At 41.3% G+C, this 23,812-nt stretch overlaps 1 protein-coding gene across 1 annotated transcript in view; it reads left to right on the top strand.

Annotated features, from left to right (window-relative positions):
* The window catches only part of LONRF2 (LON peptidase N-terminal domain and ring finger 2), a 77,954-nt gene extending 57,897 nt beyond the window's left edge, over positions 1–20,057 (top strand). The window contains exons 7-12 of the mRNA XM_040336367.1: positions 269–383; positions 4,274–4,395; positions 9,500–9,658; positions 13,502–13,664; positions 19,061–19,210; positions 19,420–20,057. Of these exons, the coding sequence (XP_040192301.1) occupies positions 269–383; positions 4,274–4,395; positions 9,500–9,658; positions 13,502–13,664; positions 19,061–19,210; positions 19,420–19,578 (868 nt within the window). The 3' untranslated portion in view covers positions 19,579–20,057. The remainder of the gene's footprint in view (positions 1–268; positions 384–4,273; positions 4,396–9,499; positions 9,659–13,501; positions 13,665–19,060; positions 19,211–19,419) is intronic.
* Positions 20,058–23,812: the final 3,755 nt, after the last annotated feature.

Below are 23,812 nucleotides of genomic sequence, written 5' to 3'. Positions count from 1 at the left end.
CAGCCAAAAAAGATTTTCCTTTCATACCTCGGCCTACATTGAAAACTGATTGCATGCTGGGAAGTTACACAGACTGTCCTAGTTCTAAACATGTGTAGACACATAGAGGACATTCTTATATCTTGATGTGGCTTATACTTGGGATCTTTTGACAACATTTTATATGGTTTGGTTTTGTATTATAAAACTGGCTTTAGTCCCAGGGCATATATAAAACTAAAGAAACCAAAGTACCTTGCATTAAAATATGCTCTTTCATTTGTTGCAGGCTATTTTATGAGCCTGTAGCCACTCCATGTGGACACACATTTTGCCTCAAATGCCTTGAGCGTTGCCTGGACCACAATCCGCATTGTCCCCTTTGCAAGGAGAACCTGTCTCAGGTGAGATGATTGATTTTTCCTTCCATAAGAAATTATGTATTAACATGTCACTGTTACATGGTCATACAGTACTGTGGCAAGTAGTCGTTCTCTTCGAAATCAGGTTTGCTTAGTGTTCATCCCACCCAGAGAATTTATATTTTTCGTATTTATTAAGTGGTGATTCAAACTGTTTCTTCGGGCCAGTCCTTATAAAGCATTTTCGGAATGAGAGGATGTGGGTTATTGTCGCGTAACAGCCACCATTACCACACCATTTCCCAAAAATGTACTTGGGTTTCAATGTTATTTTCTATGATTAAAGCCTCATACACACAATAAGAATATCGGACGAATAATCATAAAAAACAAAAACAATAGATTAATAAATAAAAAGTGAGATTCTGCGCAACGTATCACGCAAGTGAAATACCAGTGTCACACAAAAAAAGGAGTGTGCAAAAAAGTGAAAAATCGATGAAGATAAATTAAGTAAATAAATATAATCAATATAGATATATATGAGCTGACAGGTGTCAGCAATGAAATGTCCAGCATAAAGTGCAGTGCAATCAATCCATAAATTAATGCAATATGAGTGAGAACCAATTGTAATAATAGAACAGTCTCAAAAAATGACACAAATGTGCTGTCAGAATGGACGCGCTGAATGTTATGGATATCAGCTAGATGACTGTAGATATGTGTCAGAAGATGAACCAAATCCCTAAATGGGCTCACCCTCTAAGGCTAAGCCCTTCGTATTGGGCATAAATGAACTCCACACAAGCAGCCTTCTATGGGTAGTCACAGCAACTCCTTCTTATGGACTGACAGATTCTTTCCTCCGTTCGATCCGGTATTATACAGATCCGTGTGGGTTAAGGAACAAAAGAAGGGGGACTCCCATAGTGAGGTACCGTAGGTACAGGTAAAATAATTTAATAAGGAATAACCTGTGCTTACATAAAACTAAAAACAAGTGCAGCAGAGGATAAACAAGCGGCGTTCTACGGCGCCAGCTTACGTCACTCAGGGTGTACGTCCTCCAATCCCTACGCGTTACGACACGGAATCACGTGTCTTCATCTGGGGACTCGTGATTCCGTGTCGTAAAGCGTAGGGATTGGAGGACGTACACCCGGAGTGACGTAAGCTGGCGCCGTAGAACGCCGCTTGTTTATCCTCTGCTGCACTTGTTTTTAGTTTTATGTAAGCACAGGCTATTCCTTATTAAATTATTTTACCTGTACCTACGGTACCTCACTATGGGAGTCCCCCTTCTTTTGTTCCTTTACCCACACGGATCTGTATAATACCGGATCGAACGGAGGAAAGAATCTGTCAGTCCATAAGAAGGAGTTGCTGTGACTACCCATAGAAGGCTGCCTGTGTGGAGTTCATTTATGCCCAATACGAAGGGCTTAGAGGTAAGAGTCCTGTGAGCCCATTTAGGGATTTGGTTCATCTTCTGACACATATCTACAGTCATCTAGCTGATATCCATAACATTCAGCGCGTCCATTCTGACAGCACATTTGTGTCATTTTTTGGGACTGTTCTATTATTACAATTGGTTCTCACTCATATTGCATTAATTTATGGATTGATTGCACTGCACTTTATGCTGGACATTTCATTGCTGACACCTGTCAGCTCATATATATCTATATTGATTATATTTACTTATTTAATTTATCTTCATCGATTTTTCACTTTTTTGCACACTCCTTTTTTTGTGTGACACTGGTATTTCACTTGCGTGATACGTTGCGCAGAATCTCACTTTTTATTGATTCTTGTTCAATGTTATGTAAACATTATTAGGTTTTGCTGCACTGTATATATATTTATCATATTTTGTATATTTTTTGTGGGCACATTCATTGAGGATTCATTTTAGCGCGAAAGCACTTATCACTTTAATAGATTACTAAAGTTATGGAAATTTCTCGTATGACAGAGTACAACTTCGGAAGTGATGTAATGTGTTATATTGTATTGCATTGTATTCTTTCATTTCCAAGCATGTGTGGTCTTGTTCTTCTGATTTTTTTTCTGATGATCACTGCACTGATTAAATGAAAATCATTTGTTTTGGTATCGGATCAAAAAACAAATGTTTATACTTGTCCCTTTGGATAATGTTGCATGAACTGTCCTGATCAGCCCTCGAAAGCTGTGTACGAACGATCAGATTATCGTATGATCGATTTGAAAGCGGTATTTGTCCATCAATTTTGATCGTATATACTAGGCATAAAGCACGGGTGTCAACCTTTTGACCTTCCTGGGCCACATTGGAAGAAGAGAAATTGTCGTGGACACGCATAAAATACAAATACAAATATGGATAGCTAAAAAGCAGAAAAGGTCAGGCAGATCAGATCGCAAGTTAAAGCGGGACTCCACCCCCTTTTTTTTTTATTTATTTATGTCAGCAGCTACTAACACTGTAGCTGCTGACTTTTAATAAGGACACTTACCTGTCCTAGCCGCCAGCGATGTCGGTCCCCCGATCACTCGGTCCTGGCACCTCCATCCTTACTTAGGGAAACAGGCAGTGAAGCCTTACGGCTTCACTGCCTGTTTCCTACTGCGCATGCTTGACTCGCACGACGCTTTGTGAATGGGCGGCTGCCTCCTGGGATACACACAGTTCCCAGAAGGCAGCGCAGCTCATTCACCAGAAGACACCGCGACAGAGGAAGAGGCAGAAGAGCTACTTCCGCATAGCAACCGCCCTTTCAGGTGAGTATAAAAAAAAAATGTATTATTTATTTTAAGATTTTGGGGGGGGGGGGGGGACGGGTGGAACTCCACTTTAACGATTTACTGATATACAGTAATCTATACCTATTTTTTATTATAAAAGTAAAAGAGGGCAACATAAAACCTAGTGCGATATTTGACACAACGCATCAATATCTGGTTCAATGGATGTAGTAGAAATTCTCAATGAATTCTCAAAGTGATCATCCGGAATTTTGGTCTGCCCTTCATGAGCTTCATTCTTGAAAATAGTTGCTCACAATTATCAGTGCTGCTGAAAACTGATGACATGAATAAGGTGTGACTGTGAAGAGTGGGATGTTTTTCTTATAAAAGTCCAGTAAAGAGACACTATAAAATTTTTCTCTGGCCGCCTGTTAGAGCTGCTTGATTAATCGTTAAAAAATCGTGATCTCGATTCAACCCCTCTCACGATCTCTATGCAGAATTTCCAGATTCACTCATGTAACAAGTGTAGAGAGTTCTCTGCACACTCAGCTGTCAAAAGAAAAAGAAAAAACGGGCAGCCTGACAAGTTTTTCATAATATAGGCGTATAGTTAAAGCTGCTATATGGTGGCGTACTCAATGTTAAGTATGGCCGTCGTTCCCGCATAGAAATTTGAAATTTTTACGTTGTTTGCGTAAGTTGTTTGTGAATAGGGATTTGCGTAGAATGACATCACCGTCGGAAGCATTGGCTTGTTCGGGTTAATTTCGAGCATGCGCACTGGGATACCCCCACGGACGGCGCATGCGCAGTTAAAAAAAAACGTTGTTTACGTCGGGTCACAACGTATTTACATAAAACACGCCCCCATCACAGAGATTTGAATGCCGCGCCATTACGCTGCCAAAGATACACTACGCCGCCGTAACTTACGGCGCAAATTCTTTGAAGATTCGAAAAAAAAAGGTAAGTTACGGCGGCGTAGTGTATCTTAGATACACTACGCCCGGCGTAATAATGCGCCGTTGTACGTGGATCTACCCCTGTATGTTTTAAACAATCTTGAAAAATCTCTTTGTGTTGCATGCTAGTGTTTGTAATTATTTCAATTTGAACCTCAAAAAAATAACAAAAAAATTACTGGATGTATGTTGACCCTGACATTTTTTTTTTTTTTTTTTAATCTCTAGTACCTTGCATGTAGAGCATATAAGAAGACACTTCTGACAGAAGAACTTATTTATCGATACCTACCAGAAGAAGTAACTGAGAGAAAGAAATTATATGATGAGGAAATGAAAGAATTATCAAAGTAAGTTGCTAATTTAGGGTGCTTTCCCACAGTTTACAGAGAAGGCAAACTCATCTAAATAATTAAAGCACATGGTCAGTTTTTGCATCACTCACATGCAGTTTTCTGCAATGTCCAAAATGTTAGTATCGACTGTTGACATTTTAGTTTTTACTTAATTGATGAAGAAAATTCGATTTTTACATTTTTTGTTATTCACTATATTTTATAGCAGAAAGTAAAAAAAAAATTGTCATTTTTTTTTTTGCTTATAGCACAAAAAAATCAAACCGCAGAGATGATCAAATACCACCAAAAGAAAGCTCTATTTTGCCCTGTACACACGATCGGTTCATCTGATGAAAACGGACCGATGGACCGTTTTCATCGGACGAACCGATCATGTGTGGGCCCCATCAGTTTTTTTTCCCATCAGTGAAAAGAATGGAGACAGTTTTAAAATTTTCGTATGGTTAAAAAACCAATAGAAAAAAACTATCGTCTGTGGGGAAATCCATCGGTCAAAAATCCATATATGCTCAGAATCAAGTCGACGCATGCTCGGAAGCATTGAACTTAATTTTTCTCTGCACGTCGTTGTGTTTACGTCACCGCGTTGGACACGATCGGATTTTTAATCGATGGTGTGTAGGCAAGACTGATGAAAGTCATCTTCATCGGATATCTGATGAAAAAATCCATCGGTTCGTTTTCATCAGACGAACCGATCGTGTGTACAGGGCATTAGTGGTAAAAAAAGGACATCACTTTTATTTGGGTACAGTGTCGCATGACTGCACAATTGTCAGGTAAAACAACGCAGTGGAGCTGAAGTGGTTAAACTCATTCTTTCTGAAAATTTCTTTTTAGGTGTCTCTAGTAGATAGCTGATCTTAGTAACTTAAAAGTGAGACTGTCAGCCGTTCTAAAAATAGAGAAGTCCTACCTAAAGGGTAGAAACCACAAAGTGAAGAACAGGCTTACACATGATCAGCACTCTAAGAAATGCTGCATTTTTGAAACAACACCTCTATTTTTCAGTCTTTTCTCCAGTTTTGGGTAAAATCATCTAATTTTGAAAATGACACATTTTTGTCAGGTTTTGAACACTGCAAAACAACAAATGTGCACATTTTTTTGTTTTGTAGACAATTTTATGAGAACGCTATAAATAGGAATGTCTTGAGAGAAATGATTGAATTTAGACTTTGTAATACAACCTCAATTCGAAACAAGTTGGGACACAACGTAAGATCTGCAAATCTCATAAACCCATATTTTATTCACAGTAGAAAACATGTCAAATGTTTAAACTGAGAGAATGTCAAATTTAAAAAAAAATAGTAGTTTTGAACTTGATGGCAGCAATATGTGTCAAAAATGTAGGAAAAGGGAAACAAAAAGCTGGCAAAGTAAGTGGTACTAACAAGGAAGAGCTGAAAGAACAATTCACAACTAATTAAGTTAATTGGCTACAGGTCAGTAATGTTAAAAGCAGCCAAAGGGGGAAGCTCTGCTTGTTTCCACCCCCCCCCCCCCCCCCCCCCCCACATTTTGGCACTTTTTGGGGAGGAGGGAGGTCAAAACCAGGTACCTGTTCCCACTTCCAGGTAAGATCACCACGATAATCTCTAAGCATTTCTGGCCCCTCCTCCTTCCCCCTCACTGCCTTCTGGGACACACACAGGTCCTAGAAGACGACAAGAGCATTCAGAAAACACAGCGTGACTCGTGCATGCGCAGTATGAAACCAGCTGTGAAGCCTAAAAGCTTCACTGCCAGTTTCCCTTGCAATGCCCAGCCGCTGCACCCGTAGCTGATTGAAGAATCGGCTCGGGTGACGACATCGCGGGAACCCTGGACAGGTGAGTGTCATATTAAAAGTCAGCAGCTACAGTATTTGTAGCTGCTGAGTTTTATTAATTTTTTTTCAAGACTGGAGCTCCTCTTTAACCGCTTAAGGATCGCCTCCTGCACATATACGTTGGCCCACGACCCGCGCGCCCACGACCCGGTCCGAAGCTCCGTGACCGCAGGACCCGTGGACCCGATCGCCACTGGAGTCCCGCGATTGGTCCCGGAGCTGAAGAACAGGGAGAGCTGTGTGTAAACACAGCTTCCCCGTTCTTCACTGTGGCGCCGTCATCGATCGTGTGTTCCCTTTTATAGGGAAACACAATCGATGACGTCACACCCCCTACAGTTAGAAACACAAATGAGGTCACACTTAACCCCTTCAGCGCCCCCTTGTGGTTAACTCCCAAACTGCAATTGTCATTTTCACAGTAAACAATGCATTTTTAATGCATTTTTTGCTGTGAAAATGACAATGGTCCCAAAAATGTGTCAAAATTGTCCGAAGTGTCCGCCATAATGTTGCAGTCACGAAAAAAAATCGCTGATCGCCGCCATTAGTAGTAAAAAAAAATAATTAATAAAAATGCAATAAAACTATCCCCTATTTTGTAAACGCTATAAATTTTGCGCAAACCAATCGATAAACGTTTATTGCGATTTTTTTTTTTTTTTTTACCAAAAATAGGTAGAATACTTATCAGCCTAAACTGAGGAAAAAATACATATTTTTTTACATATTTTTGGGGGATGTTTATTATAGCAAAAAATATTGAATTTTTTTCAAAATTGTCGCTCTATTTTTGTCTATAGTGCAAAAAATAAAAACCGCAGAGGTGATCAAATACCACCAAAAGAAAGCTCTATTTGGGGGGAAAAAAAGGACGCCAATTTTGTTTGGGACCCACGTCGCACGACCGCGCAATTGTCAGTTAAAGCGACGCAGTGCAGAATCGCAAAAACTGGCCAGGTCCTTTAGCTGCCTAAAGGTCCGGGTCTTAAGTGGTTAAGTATAAAAACAAAAGCATCTTAGAGAATCAGAGTGTCTAAAAAATAAAGATGGGCAGTGTGGAAAATTTCAGAATAATGTTTCTGAACGTAAAAGTGCAAGGACTTTAAATATTTCATCATCTACATATAATTTAAAAGATTCTGAGAATCCGGAGAAGGGATCATGAAGAAATGCAATATTGGATGCCTGTGATCTTCTGGCCCTCAGGTGGCACTGCATTAAAAACAGGCATGATTATGTGGCTGGATATCACTGCATGGGCTCAGGAAAAAAATACTGCCTGTGAACACTCTATCATTCAATGAAGAAGCTATATCTGAACATGATCCAGAAACACTGCCATCTTGTCTGAGCTACAGCTCATTTAAAATGGTATATTGCAAAGTGGAAATTTACTATGTGGTCAGACAGATTGAAATGTGACATTCTTGTTATCAGCTCCCAGTTGGAAAACTTGCATGGGGGTGCTTTAGTGCTCATGGAATGGGAAGCTTGCACATCTGGAAAGGCACCATCAATGCTAAAAGATTTATGCAGTTTAGAGCAGGCTATGCTCCCATCCAGACAACCTCTTTTTTCTGGGAAGGCCTTGCACGTTTCAGCAAGACAGTGCTAAACTGCATACTGTATCTATGACAACAACATGACTTTGTAGTAGAAGAGTCCAGGTGCTTAACTGGTTGGCCTCCCATAACCAAAATGGGCGAATATCAGTTGCGCATATGCAGTAGCTTGACTCAACGCGTTTCGCCAGAAGTGACGTCCTCGCCCAAGGTGTGTATTTAAAGTTCGGAGCTTGCCGTGCATGCGTACACCTGATGACGTCACGTCTGTCAAAATGCGTTGGGTGGACAATGACCCTAAGTATCAAAGTAAATACATCACTGCAGAAAAAGAAAATGCGCCTTTTGGTGTGGTCCAGACCTTGACCCCATAGAGATGCTGTGGAATAACATCAAGAGAGCTGTTTATATCAGACATCCTACAAATGTGTCTGAGCTGAAGTGTTTTTTTTAAAGAGGCTTGATCAAAAATGCCTCTTGAATGTGGTGGCGTCTGCTCCAGAGCTACTGAAAGCGTTTGCTTGGTCATTGCTGCCAAAAGAGGTTCAGCCTCCAAGTGTTCCCTTACTTTTTCCTCCAGCACTGTGGATGTTTAATGGGTGTGTTCCTTAACCACTTAAGACCCGGACCATTATGCAGGTTAAGGACCTTGCCCCTTTTTGCGATTCCGCACTGCGTCGCTTTAACTGACAATTGCGCGGTCATGCGACGTGGCTCCCAAACAAAATTGGCATCCTTTTTTTTTTCTCACAAATAGAGCTTTCTTTTGGTGGTATTTGATCACCTCTGCAGTTTTTATTTTTTGCGCTATAAACAAAAATAGAGCGCCAATTTTGAAAAAAATGCAATATTTTTTACTTTTTGCTGTAATAAATAGGGGATAGTTCTATGTCATTTTTATTAATAATTTTTCTTTTACTAGTAATAGCGGCGATCAGAGATTTTTTTTTTTTTGTGACTGCGACATTATGGCGGACGGTATTGTCGGAAGTTTTTTCAACTTAATGCATAGAATGTATTAAGGTGAAAAAACTTTTACCTTTACAACCCCTTTAAAGACACAATAAATTAGAATGGTTTGTGTATTATCAGCTAAAGCACAGTATGTTTGTCTATTGTGATTTAGATAAGGATCAGATCACATCTTAAGCCTCCGAACGGTCTGATGGACCGTTGTCATCGGTTAACCGATGAAGCTGACTGATGGTCCGTCGCGCCTACACACCATAGGTTAAAAAACTGATTGTGTCAGAACGCGGTGACGTAAAACAAAACGACGTGCTGAAAAAAACTAAGTTCAATGCTTCCAAGCATGCGTGGACTTGATTCTGAGCATGCATGGATTTTTAACCGATGGTTGTGCCTACCAACGATGTTTTTTTCCCCATCGGTTAGGAATCCATAGGTTAAATTTAAAGCAAGTTGGCTTTTTTTTAACCTATGGTTAAATAACCTATGGGGCCCACACACGATCGGTTTGGACCGATGTAAACGGTCCATCAGACCGTTGTCCTCTGTTTAAACAATCGTGTGTACGAGGCCTCATAGCAGATTACTGCAGAAAACCAGCTAACTCCAAGGGGTTTATATACTTTTTCTTGCTACTGTATGCATCTAATTTATCCATTTCCATACTAGCATGAATGTTCTATTCTGTCTAAAGATTAACAGGTTATTTTCTGTTCTTCTAATACAGCTTAAATAAGGATGTCCCTATATTTGTTTGCACCATTGCCTTTCCCACAATCCCTTGCCCGCTGCATGTGTTTGAGCCAAGATATCGCCTGATGATCAGGAGGAGCATGGAGACTGGAACAAAACAATTTGGAATGTGCATAGCTGATGAATTAAAAGGGTATGTATGTACCGTGTATGAATGTGATTACATCTTTTTTATTAAAATTGACAGCCTTTTATTTATGTAAACAATAGAACATTAGATTCATCAACATCTTTTTTTTTTTTTATTGCCCATTACTATTTTTAGGGAAAATATTGCAGATGTCATGTTTCCCCCATAGTGTATTTCTAATAACTATGATGCAAAAAAAAATATTTAGAAACTGGATACTGAAAAAATTGGGAGACTAGGAACATTGGGCCAGATTCACGTAGAATCGCGGCGGCGTAACGTATCGTATATACGTTACACCGCCGCAAGTTTTCATCGCAAGTGCCTGATTCACCAAGCACTTGCGTGAAAACTTACGCCGACGGCCTCCGGCGTAAGCCCGCGTAATTCAAAGGGGCGTGTGCCATTTAAATTAGGCGCGCTCCCGCGCCGGACCCACTGCGCATGTTCCGTTTTGAAATTCCCGCCGTGCTTTGCGCGAAGTGACGTCATTTTTTCGAACGGCGACGTGCGTATCGTACTTTCGTATTCCCGGACGTCTTACGCAAGAAAAAAAAATGTTGAAATTCGACGCGGGAACGACGGCCATACTTTAACATGGGCTGTGTAAAGTTTAGGGCAGGTAAAACGACGACTAACTTTGCGACGGGAAACTAGACTAGCAACGACTTAACGAACGTGAAAAACCGTTGTGGATCGCCGTAAAACCTAATTTGCATACCCGACGCTGGAATACGACGCAAACTCCACCCAGCGGCGGCCGAGGTACTGCATCCTAAGATCCGACGGTGTAAGACAATTACACCTGTCGGATCTAAGGGCTATCTATGCGTAACTGATTCTATGAATCAGTCGCATAGATAGAAACAGAGATACGACAGAGTATCAGGATATACGCCGTCGTATCCCTTTTGTGAATCTGGCCCTAGGAACTTAAAGTGTACAGTATATAAACCCTAATAATGTACTTCCCTTATTTGCTTCTATTTCGGTCTCTTAATTATACAGTTGAAGGCGTTTTATTATATGTGTTTGATAAATGCAAAAAAAAAACTGTTGATCCTACCATAAATCTAGTGAGCTTATAGGTTTCTTAGATCTCTGTAGTTTCCTTTTTAAGCATTGTTATCAGCTCTGCCCAGTAATATTATGTGAATGAGAGAACATCTTCTCCTATGTTATGTGGATAAGAGAGGAAGTGTTCTGTAGTCCTCTCCAAGGATGACAAAATTCTGTATAGTAGAATGCATAGGTTGTCATCCTAAGAGACAGTGGCCTAGATTCACGTAGGGCGGCGTAAGTGTGGGCGAGCGTATCGTATTTACGCTACGCCGCCGCAACTTAGAGAGGCAAGTGCTGTATTCACAAAGCACTTGCGTCCTAAGTTACGGCGGCGTAGCGTAAATGTGCCGGCGTAAGCGCGCCTAATTCAAATTGTGAAGAGGAGGGCGTGTTTTATGTAAATAAAGCATGACCCCACGTAAATGACATTTTGAACGTATCCCAGTGCGCATGCATCGGATAGAATGCCTAAGATACGTCGAACACTGCCTACGACGTGAACGTAACTTACGCACAGCCCTATTCGCGTACGACTTACGCAAACGACGTAAAAAGATACTCTTGTTCCGACGTCCATACTTTGCATGGGCTGCGCCACCTAGAGACCTGCTTTATCTTTACGCCGGCGTATGTCTTACGTAAGCGGCGTAACTAAATGCAACGGGCGCACGTACGTTCGTGATTCGGCGTATCTAGCTCATTTGCATATTCGACGCGGAAATCGACGGAAGCGCCACATAGCGGCCACCTATGCACCCAAGATACGACGGCGTAGGAGACCTACACCGCTCGTATCTTGGCAGAATGTATGCGTAACTGATTCTATGAATCAGGCGCATACATACGACGGCGCTCATTCAGACTTACGACGGCGTATCTGGAGATACGCCGTCGTAAGTCTTTGAATCTGGGCCAGTGTGTGTAATTGTTGGAATCACTAGAAAAAAATACAGTCACCACATCTAAATGCTGATAAGCAGCAGGTAATTAAATCTTTTTCTTTAGTTTAGATACAGCTTAATATTTGAAACTGGTGGGAAATGTCTGTGCAGTCAAGAACATCTGTTATTCACGTGTCAAAACAGAGATGATTTATAGTAGAGTAGAACTGTTATGTTTACTATAATTTTATTATAAGTAGTATGCTAAGTAAGCTTGGTGACACCTTAGTGTGCAAATATCTTAATAGACTTACATTAAAAGAGAAGTATCCATATTTCTCGTCGAAATCAGAGGAGTGCACTTATTTCTGCACTCCTGTGACTCAGCCGACAGCAGGCTTTAGCAGGTCCAGGCTATGCAGGGATCCCGACAATAAAGCTTTATACTACTTTCACACTGGGGTGGGGCGGGGGAATTTGCTGTAAATATGTTGTAAAATAAAAGACTGATGCCCACCAAGTTCAACTTCTCAACTCCTGCAGCTCTAGAGGTCTAGAGGAAGGCAACTGTGCAACTTTTGCCTTACAGGAGGAACAAAATTCATGGCTCCTCCCCCAAGGTCAGTTAGGGAAATTCCCAGGATCAGAATGTTGCTCACGTATCCTTTAGTAATTTTAACCCCAGGTATGATTATCCAATCTATTTTCAAAGGGTTAATTCACAAGAAATTAAAAGGTTAATTAACCTCTTCACCCCTCCAGTCCCCATTGGATGTATCTTATATGCTCCCCCCTTTTCCATCACCCTGCCCAGCCAGTATAACATTCTGGGACCCGGAACAAAGCAAACAAATCTCATTGGTCAGCACAGTCACGAGGATAGCGCTGACCAATGAACGCTCACATTTTTTAAATGCTGGAGTGTTATACCAGCTGGAGAGGGCATCAGAAGACGGAGATTATATAAGGTACATGCAGAGGTGATCAGAGGAATGGGGAGGGTGTTGTGAATTAGTTCACCTTTTCATTTTTTCTTAAACGGTGAACTAACTTTTTTAAATTCTATTTGGTATGGATTAACCACTATTACTGTGAAGAACCCCTTCCTAAAATGAAAGAACATTTTTTTTCACGTTCACTTGAAGTCTCCTTACCCTTTATACAATTCTGCAAATAAAAAGTACATTTGACAAATCATTATACTGGCCTTGGACATAGTTAACCAAGTTAATTAAAGCGGAGGTTCACCCTGAAACATCTATATACCATCCCATCCAGCATACTTGCGTCAGCTACAGTATGCTGTTTTTTTTTTTTTTTTTTTTCGCTGTACTTACCGTGTAATCGTTCATTTTCTTTTCATCCTCCCGCGGGGAATAGGCGTTCCTATGAAGAGGCATAGATGATTGACGTGCAGCTAGGGCACATCACACGTTCCGAAAATACCCGAACTAGGACTCGGCTATATACGGCGCCTGCGCAGTCAGCTCCTAGTCTGTGCGCAGGCGCCATATAGCGCCGTGAAGAGCCGAGTCCTAGTCCGGCTATTTTCGGAATGTGTGACGTGCCTTAGCCGCACGTCAATCATCAACGCCTCTTCATAGGAACGCCTATTCCCCGCGGGAGGATGAAAAGAAAATGAACGATTACACGGTAAGTACAGCGAGAGAAAAAAAAAACATCATACTGTAGCTGAAGCAAGTATGCTGGATGGGATGGTACATAGATGTTTTTTAAGGTGAACCTCCGCTTTAAGTATTTATTCCTGTTCTGCCCAACAACATACCTAACGGGTAATGCTATTTATTACTAGGCATGCAACCTTACATTTTTAACACTGAATTTCATTTAGATAGGGTCTGTTTGCACTAAGATTCACTAAGATTCTTCTTGTCGTTCTCAGGTTTGCAGACTACGGGTGCATGTTACAAGTGAGGGATGTGAAGTTTTTTCCAGATGGTCGCTCAGTAGTTGATACCATTGGCCTGAGTAGATTTAAAGTCTTGAGTCATGGACAAAGAGATGGCTACAACACTGCAAACATTGAATATTTAGAAGACAAAAAGGTATTGCAGCTAAAAATAATTCTGACACATACAGATGTTAAATATCTATTTGATTACCCCAGTGATGGCGAAACTTGGCACCCCAGATGTTTTGCAACTATATTTCCCATGATGCTCAACTACACTGCAGAGTGCATGAGATATCATGGGAAGTGTAGTTCCAAAACATCTGGGTTGCCAAGGTTCCCCATCACTGGCTTACCCTATTTGACTCAAACTCCAAAATTAACATTTGGCTAGAAAGATAAATAATGGATATATTACTCTGAATGTATCACCGATGAAAGTGTATACACTGTGGTAGCAGTGTTAAGTATGGACTCACACCAAGGGAGAGAGTATATAGAACAACGAGTTAGTTCTTTGTTAAAACTTAGTTTAGGTTATGTGTAGATTCAAGTCATAGGGGGTTTGAGGGGAAGCCAAGTGTTCTGTGTTGGGGGGCTCACTTCAGGGGTTAGGTTACGTGCTGGGGCCAGGTTGGGGAGGTAGTTAAACCATCATTATTCATTTTAAAGTGGTTGTAAACATGTTTTTTTTTTTTTACCTTCATGCATTCTATGCATAAGGGTAAAAAACCTTCTGTGTGCAGTAGCCCTTCCCCCCCCCCCCAATACTTACCTGAGCCCCCTCTTGATCCAGTGATGTCTACGAGAGCTTTTGGCAGCAGCAGGAACTGCTGAGCCGCGGTTCCATGTGTGAATGAACACACAGAGCCGTAGCTCAAGTGTGCCTGCTTGGGTGCCCCGAGAGCAAGCTGCTTGCTGTTGGGGACGCCCGGCAGGAGGAAGGAGCCAGGGGTGCCAGCAGGGGACCCAAAAGGAGGAAGATCTGGCTGCTCTGTGTAAAACCACTGCACAAAGCAGGTACGTATAACATGTTTGTTATTAAAAAACAAAGGTTTATTATCGCTTTAAGATAAGTATTCTTGCATGAAGCATTAAAGCGTTATTCAACCCAAAATCTAAAATGTAATATACTGCAGCTTACCAATCAAATATGATGTATTCTTTCTCTCTGTTTTCACCTGGTGATCTGGCCAGTATAATGCATTCTAAATTAGAGAGACACCACTCTGGATGAATAAGAACAGGGGGCACCTTTTGGAGGACAGCATTGTCAGTCTAGGGGGGGGGGGGGGTTAAATGGTCCTGCACTCCAGATAATACTATACTTAAGCAGTTACAGCATATAGATTTTATTCCTTTTGGGATAAAGGTTTTACATAGAAAAATATAAAAGCTGATCATTATAAGCACCCCTGTCAGTGGTAAATGGCTTGTCTCATCTCTGTAACTGATGCATTCTGCTGGAAAGATTCTTCTTTTGAAAGACAACAGACTTACTGGCTGGCTCACTAGATGAAAATGTAAGAAGGAAAGCCCCATACACACGGTCACACTTTTTGCCAACCAACTTCAAAATCTGCAAGTTTTCTAATTTGTCCGACCATGTGTACGCTCCATCGGACCAACTTTTTCGGGTTTCATCCAACAAAACGTTGGGTCTGCAAACGGACCAACTTTTCGGCAACAAAAGTCCGATGGTGCCTTGTCTGACCTTGTGTACAGCAAGCCAACCAACTTTTGTACAAAGTGCAAATACGCATGCTCAGAACCAATGTTAAAATCAACCAACAATAGCAGAAGTTAACCAAAGGGTGGCGGTAAAGAGCAGAAAAACCACGTGATGTTGGGAAAGTTTTAGAAAAGTTTGCAGAAAAGTCTGAGCGTGTGTATGCTATGGGTGTGACCGGACAAATCAATTAGGAAAAAAATCCAAGGGAAAGTTTGTTGGATGTCTGACCGTGTGTACGAGCCTTAAGGAAGAAAATGTATGCAGCCACATATTTAAGAAATTGTAAGCTGCAATATAATAAATGCTTTCTTTTTGGTTGAATACTACTTTAAGTGTTAGGCAATGCTTTAGTAATGGGTATGCTTTGCGACATAGAGGCATTAGGGTAAGCAGCAGGATTTCTTGGCACCAAGAACTCCAGAATTAAAACAACATTAAGAACTGGCATGGAGTCAAGATAACCCATACACTTTAGATTGCAGATAATCTTCTAAGTATTACAAAATTCTTCTCATTTTTATCAGAAAGCAGGAGAAGTGTAGTGGATGTAGATATTATTGATACCACTTATTTTGGGGAAGAACAAATGCAAGTGTTACACATTTTCTAACTTATGACTATCCCCTTAGACATAGTATAGTAATCTGATATGGCCAAACTGGGCAACTATCATGTTGTATTAGCTACCTCAGAATGGCCTGGTTTTTACTAGTGAACCATTCCCAGGTCATGTGCCTCTGCTTTGTTTTCCCAAGCGAGGTGATGAGGAAACAGCAAATGATATAGCATAGTTGTATAGTCCAGTGTGAGATGACCAGTGGCCAGGGCTGGAGGTAGACAGATGTAGCTACAGTAAAGTGTGGAGTTCAGGGTTGTTGGCAATAAAACCTTGTTGGAGTGCAGACTGGAGGTTTGGGTTGGCAGCAGATGGACAGAAACTAGAAGGAAAGCCATGCCATTACCAGAATTGCAGAGGCCAGAATACAAGCTGATTGTTTACCGGAATAGAGGAGCAGGGTACAGAGCCAAGAGATAAGCTGAGTTGTCACCAAGATAGTAGATCACCAAGATAGTAGTTCGAATCAAACTCATGTTTGACTCGAACATCGTATGCTCGATCTTTTGTCGAATTACGAACATTATGGGCCGTTCGTGCCAAATTCGAGTGGCGTGTCACGGCCCATAATTCACTGCGGCATCGCAGTGCATTGCTGTCTGACGATTGGCCAAGCATGCACTATGACCCGCATGCTTGGCCAATCACAGCTTGAAAAAGACCGAGAGCCATAATTGGTCAAAGCCAGGGTCGCTTTGGCCAATTATGGCTCAGGGGGTTTAGTACACGCCCCACACTATAAAAGGCCGCCTGCAAGTCGGCCTTGTGTAGTGTGTTGCGGTGGTCAAGACCGAGAGAGACAGAGAGAGTGTCACTTATTGCAGGTAGATAGAGCAGGCAGGCTAGTCAGTTAGGCCCCGTACACACGACCAGTTTCCTCGGCAAAATTCAGCTTCCGACCGAGTTTCTCGCTGAATTCTGCCGAGGAAACTGGCCGTGTGTACACTTTCGGCCGAGGAAGCCGACGAGGAGCTCGGCGAGGAAATAGAGAACATGTTCTCTATTTCCTCGTTGTTCTATGGGAGCTCTCGTCCCGCCGAGCTCCTCGGCGGCTTCAGTGCTGAACTGGCCGAGGAACTCGATGTGTTTGGCACGTCGAGTTCCTCGGCCGTGTGTACGAGGCCTTAGAGTTACAGTGTGTAGAGGATATATATGCATCCCAGGTGTTGTGTGTGTATATATATATTTATACACTGTATTGAGTTTAGCTAGATCTACTCTTCCTAATTTACTGACAGGCAGGCAGGTGATTGTGCTAGCTGCAGTATTCTCACGTGGTGTACTGTCTGTGTCCTCTGCAGTGTGCACCTAAAGCTGCATGGTGTGTGTACTGTCTGTGTCCTCTGCACATTGTGCACCTAACGTAAAGCTGGTGTTTCTCATATTTATTCCTAGAGTCAGCGATCTGCTCGTATTAATACTACAGGCAGAGGATATTGCTGAAAGTACTTTCACGTGGTGTACTGTCTGTGTCCTCTGCAGTGTGCACCTAAATCTATGTGGTGTGTGTACTGTCTGTGTCTGTGCTATTTTTCTCAATGCTTTTCATCCATATTGCAGGGTCCAGACATTATATTAAAGCCGCAAGCAGTTTTAAATAATTTTTTTCTCATAGTAATCTAATTTTGTGCTGGGACAGTTCTAAACACGTGCCACTTCACAGGCATACTATAGACACCCAGCAGGTACGATATTTAAAGGAATTTTTCAAATTAATTTTTTCACTTTAAGCATCATTAACCTTCCTGGCGGTGTTCCCGAGACTGACTCGGGGTTAGATTTTCCTGCTACGATCGGTAACCCCGAGTCAGTCTCAGGCTTGCCTCGCTAGATCCACAGGCACTTTTTACTTACCTTGTCCCTGGATCCAGCGATGCCACCGCGCTGTGTGAGCGAGCGGGACCTCGCTCGATTCACATAGTGCCTCCGTGTGACGCCGATCTCCGTTCCCTGCGACGTTACGACGCACGGGGACGGAGAACGGCGCCAAATTCAAAAACGTAAACAAACACATTACATACAGTATACTGTAATCTTATAGATTACAGTACTGTATGTAAAAAAAACACACCCCCCCTGTCCCTAGTGGTCTGTCCTGTGTCATGCATGTCATTTTATATAATAAAAACCTTTTTTTCTCCCTGCAAACTGTAGATTGTCCATAGCAACCAAAAGTGTCCCTTTATGTCAAAAATAGTTTTAGATCAGCTAAAAAACAGCGATAATAAATTATAATCACTTGCAGAATTGTGCGATAGCGATTTGTGGGGAAATTCGTCATAAAAAAAAAAAAATAATGACAGCAACAATTCTGCAACTGAGCAAATTTCAGTGATTTTAATTTGATTACATTATTGAATAATTTTTATTATAATTATATTATTATTTGTTATAATTATTTATAATTATTTATTATATTATAATTTATAATTTTGTTTTTAAAAAAATGTCATACCCGGGATGCCTATTAGAATCTTGTTTGGTCAGATTTAAGTGAGTTATTTCTAAAAATTACAGACCTACAATATAAAACGCCAAATTTCCTTGCAAATAATGGTACCGCTTTCAGCATGTTTTTTCGGAAAGAATCATACCGCCAGGGAGGTTAAAATCACTGCTCCAGAAAAAACTACCGTTTTTAAAACTTTTTTTTCCATTGATACATGTTCCCTGGGGCAAGACCCGGGTTCTCAAACCCGTTTTACGACAATAACTTGCATATTAGGCTTTAAAATTAGCACTTTTGAATTCGAACGTTCGAGTCCCATATACTTCAATGGGGTTCTAAATGTTCGTGCGAACGTTCGAAGGTTCTGGGGGGTGTTCGGCTCATCCCTAATGTATATGCATGTTAGGCATATATTGCATACAAGATAAACAAAAAGGATGCAATAATCACATAGGAATAGGGGTGGTGCTCTCTCAGGGTTTCACCAGAAGCATTGTTTTTGGGTAGTTTTTTTTCCGTGATAGCACTATAAATCAGATATTTTTACAGTAGTGGTTTGGAGAATTATTTTTCTTTGGGCTCCGGATGTGAGATATATTGTTTTATTATTTAATTTTCGAGGGTGTGGGCTTTGGAGTCTGTTCACAATATTGGTTGCTGTTATATTCTAGGTTTCACCAGCTGGATCCAGAACTATGCAAAATCAGCTTCTAAATTCATGAGAATATATTTGTATTTATGTATGTCCCACAGATGGAAGGACAGGAATATGAGGAGCTTCTTCTGTTACACAATGCTGTCTATGATCAAGCTTTTGGCTGGTTTACCTCTCTAAAGGACAATCTCAAAGCACAAATCCTTAACCATTTTGGGCCCATGCCAAGCAAAGAATCTGATCCACAGGTAAGTGTATAGTGATGAACAAAGTAGTGCACATGGAAAAATTGTACCATTGTATGACTGCACTGGGTAAATCATACAGCCTTTTATATAGTTAATCCTTTGCAATACAATATAGACAAATCCTTATCTGTAGGTACATATTTTGCCCAGTAGTGTCCTAAGGGTGTAGTATTGAGGGAAGAATCAACTGATATCTGTTTCTCTTTCAGAATAGTCCAAGTGGCCCAGCCTGGTGTTGGTGGATGCTGGCAGTGTTGCCTCTAGAAAACAAGGCACAGCTAACCATACTGTCCATGACGTCCTTGAAGGATCGCCTACATGCCATCAGACGTGTTTTATTATTTGTCACCCACAAAAGACCCAGATGACAGAGGTTTCCATCTGGTGCCATGACTTGTGCTTTTTTTTCCTTTAAAAAAAGGCTTTCTCTGCACTGAGGGACACTTTTATGACATTTTGGGAATTTTCCATTGATCTTTTTGTGAAAATACCTTGCAGTGTCAATGAATGAACAACACTTCTACCTGGTTTATATTTAGCCTCCAGGCACTAAGCAGGTACTTGGTTACCATCAGGTCATCATCTCATGAAAAAATGTTTGTTGGTAACCATCTCCTAAAGTGCTTTTTGTGTCAAATTCTATATCTTATAATGTGTTGTATAAAGTTTGTTTAGAGATCAAATATATTTAATACTCACAGTTGTACAGGAAAAGACTTGACCAAGAATATTCAAAGGCATGATTGGGTTGAACAGAGTATTACGTAGTTCAGAGTTAGTGACAATAGAAAAAGTCAGGCATTAGAAAATCCTATATGCTTGAACACAATGGACACGGAGTAAACATCATCTAAAAACACATAAGAATATTCATGAAAATCCTAATACCCCCTTAAAGTCTGCTTAAGACCCCTTTTACACTTGGTCGCTTTGCAGGTGCTATAACGCTTAAAATGGCGCCTGAAAACCGACCCGAAACAGCCTCTGCTGTCTCTCAAGTGTGACTCCCCCCTGCGGGCTTTCACACTGGAGCGGTGTGCTAGCAGGACGGTAAAAAAAAGTCCTACTAGCAGCATCTTTTGAGCAGTGAAGAAGCGGTGTGTGTATACCTCTCCTCCTCCACCGCTCCTGCGTATTGAAATTAATGGGGCACTGCGGCTATACCGCCGGTAAAGTGCCTCTGCAGTTTGCAGTGGTTTTTAACCCTTCATCGGCCGCTAGCAGGGGGCGTTTTTACTATTTTTTTTTAATAGCGCAGCGAAATTGACGGTAAAGCTCCACTAAAAATAGCGGCGCTTTACCGCCGACCCCACCCCAGTGTGAAAGGGGCCTAAGAATACAATACATTTCACTTTCTTCAACAATCTGCCTGTATTGTGGAATCAGATACACAAGTAGAAGAGACAACCTTGGTGTAGGCAAACATACTAAATGGATCTGTTTGGTACGCTTCACCGCAAAAACGAATAGAAATATATATAGGTAGTTGTTTGGTGATATACCGAACATACATAATTAAATAATCAGTTACACTATGCACCATCCAAGACCAAGAATGTAGATTATGGTTTTTGGATAAAAAATCTAATATCAGGCTTATTTGATCGTGCTGAGAAAATGATAGTGAATGGAACAGTAATGTTTACATTTTGGTAGCACATCTTATTGCATTTCTGTTTTTAAAAAAAAAAAATTAAATTGTCACTGTTGTGAGCTTGATTTCTCCCACCATTGAAAGTAATGAAGGGTGTTGTCACCTTTTGGGGGATTTAATTTTACACCACAGCATGTCTCTTAGGGTAAAGTCAGACAGGCACTTTGAGCCCTGAGATTTCCTTTAGTTAAAGGGGTTGTAAAGGCTATTTATCATTAAATCAAAAAAATAATATAGTATACTTACCTCTTCTTCTGGAATCCCCCACTGGCGCTTTTCATGCCTACTTCCTGTGGGTGTCCCCTCAGCAAGCCATGAGCTGAGGGGGCATCCGTGCTGTCTTTCCCCGGCTGTGGCTGTGTGTGTCCATAGACACACACAGTGCCGATAAGCCTCATCCCCTCCCACTCCTCACAGGCGTTTGACAGCAGCAGGAGCCTGTGGCTCCCACTGCGCTCAGTTTCCTGTAAGGCCACAAAGAGAAGAGAGTGGGGCTACAGACAGGACAGTGCAAAGGAAAGAACATATATGGACAGCCGCACTCCAGTAAGTCTAAAAAGACGTGCCCTTTATTGGGTAAAAAGAAAATGCTCCACAAAAAACAGCATACAGTGGGAAAACAGCTGACACATTTCACATTGAACCTCAATGCTTAGTCATAGCTCAGACAGGACAGTGCTGGATCGTTAAAGCAGGCAGGTTCAATGTTTAGGGATGGGGGGCAGAAACATGTAGTGGGGAGGTTTTACCTTACTGCAAAGAATGCATTAAGGTAAAAAGCATTTTGACGTTGGAACCACCTTAACTGATAGTGTTTAAACATTATGTTATACTAATGATCTTTTTTTTTTAGATTATTGTAAAGTTGAAAACAAAACCTGTAGTGGGGTCCTCTTACCAAACTCTAAAAAATGGTGCATGTAAGAAAAAAATAAGCTGACATGGAAGGATAATTTCACTAATGTGGAAGATTTGCAACCCCAGGGGGTTTCTTTTGCTTAGTGGATTTATTCCCAGGGGATTTTTTTTTTGCCTTCATCTAGACCAGAGCTCTAGAGGAGTTATGAGGTTGAACTTAACAGATATTCAGTCTTTCATTTTTATTGACTAGGTAAATATGTGATCCCTAGACTAAGTTCTTGTAAAAGTCCTCTATATATTATGTTTAACATATATTTTCCGGTGCAAAAAATTTTTGTCCAGGAAGCCTGTCTGACATTGCCCTACTTGGGATACCCCCTTTTGCCATTTTATTATCTTGACATGTAACTAGCTAGAGAGTTCATGAATATTCGATGCCTGTTGAGTGGAGACTTTCAGGCAATATGGTTGTGCAATCTAGTGTCAATCAAGTGTCAGCTTTCATATGACACAGGACATTTAATATCACTCTCCTGTCATCTGCGTTTGAAAGTTGAAAAAGGTAAACAGATCTCCCCCTCGAATGGTTCGATAATTTGAAAGGATGGTTTATATAAAATATTAAGAACAATAAGTACTAAATTCGTTCCCTTTTTGCTAGAGAGCATTACCATTCACTTTTCTTTTGACCTCATAATATGAACCATGTAACAAGTAATGCCTATAAACAATGGGGTAGATTCAGAGAGCAATTACGCCTGTGTATCCATAGATACGCCGGCGCTACTTAGCAATTACGCTGCGTATCTACTTTCTGTATTCAGAAAGCTAGATACGCCGACTGTAGCCTAAGATACAACTGGCATAAGTCTCTTATGCCGTCGTATCTTAGGGTGCATTCTGACGCTGGCCGCTAGGTGGCGCACCCGTAGTTGTCAGCGTAGAGTGGGGATATGCAATTAGCGGACCTCCAGCTGTTGCAGAACTACAAATCCCATGAGGCATAGCAAGGCTCTGACAGCCACGAGCATGACACCCAGAGGCATGATGGGATTTGTAGTTTTGCAACATCTGGAGGTCCGCTAATTGCATATCCCTGGCGTAGAGTATGCAAATTGCATACTTACGCCGATTCACAAACGTACGCGCGGCCGGCGCTCGTTTTTATACGTTGTTTGCGTACGTCGTTTTTGCCGTAAGGCTGCTCCTGCTATTAGGAGGCGCAGCCAATGGTAAGTATGGACGTCGTTCCCGCGTCGCGATTTTCAAATTTTGCGTAACTCGTTTGTGAATGGCGCTGAACGCCATTTACGTTCACGTCAAAGCCAATGACGTTCTTGCGACTTCATTTACTGCAATGCACGTCGGAAAAATTTTCCTAACGGAGCATGCCCAGTACGTTCGGCGTGGGAACGCGCCTAATTTAAATGATCAGCGCCCCCTACGAGATCATTTAAATTACACGCGCTTACGCCGGCCTCTTTTACGATACGCAGCCGCAAATTACGGAGCAAATGCTTCGTGAATGCAGCGTAGCTCCAGTAATTTACGGAGGCATAGCGTAAAAACGATACGCTGCGCCGCCGTATCAGTGCGCGCCCCTACCTGAATCTGGGCCAGTCATCGGAAGCTTTTTCCTTCTTTCGGGGTATGTGCACACCTGATGCTTCTAAACTAATCCTAAAACATTGTTTTTCCTCCACAACAAATATGGATTAGCCTCTTGTGCCATGTTGCTTTTGCTAACTGTAAAATCCCACCTAGAATGGACATTCTTTTAACTGAATATTATTAGGTACTATAATACCCAAGAAAAGTGTGATTACTGTTTATTGGTTGTTGGGGTTTACAGGGCTTTTTTTCTATGTTGTCTGGTGTTCTTGTGTGTTGTAGCTCTTGAATAGCTTGTTTTGTCAAGACCTTTCTGAAGAACTAAAGAATATTTCTGAAAACCAGCATTTCCCAACACTCGGTGCCTGCGTTTAAAATGGTTTTAGTCTCTTTCTACATCTGTAGTGATATAATTTTATACATTTTACACATTAGGCTGTACATTTAGACAAAATACACAAGTCCGAATACACTTT

This window comes from Rana temporaria, chromosome 2, assembly GCF_905171775.1.
Source record: "Rana temporaria chromosome 2, aRanTem1.1, whole genome shotgun sequence".
Taxonomy (NCBI): Eukaryota; Metazoa; Chordata; class Amphibia; order Anura; family Ranidae; genus Rana; species Rana temporaria.
The sequence above is the reverse complement of the archived record's forward strand: the minus strand, read 5'-3'. Positions and strand labels throughout refer to the sequence as shown.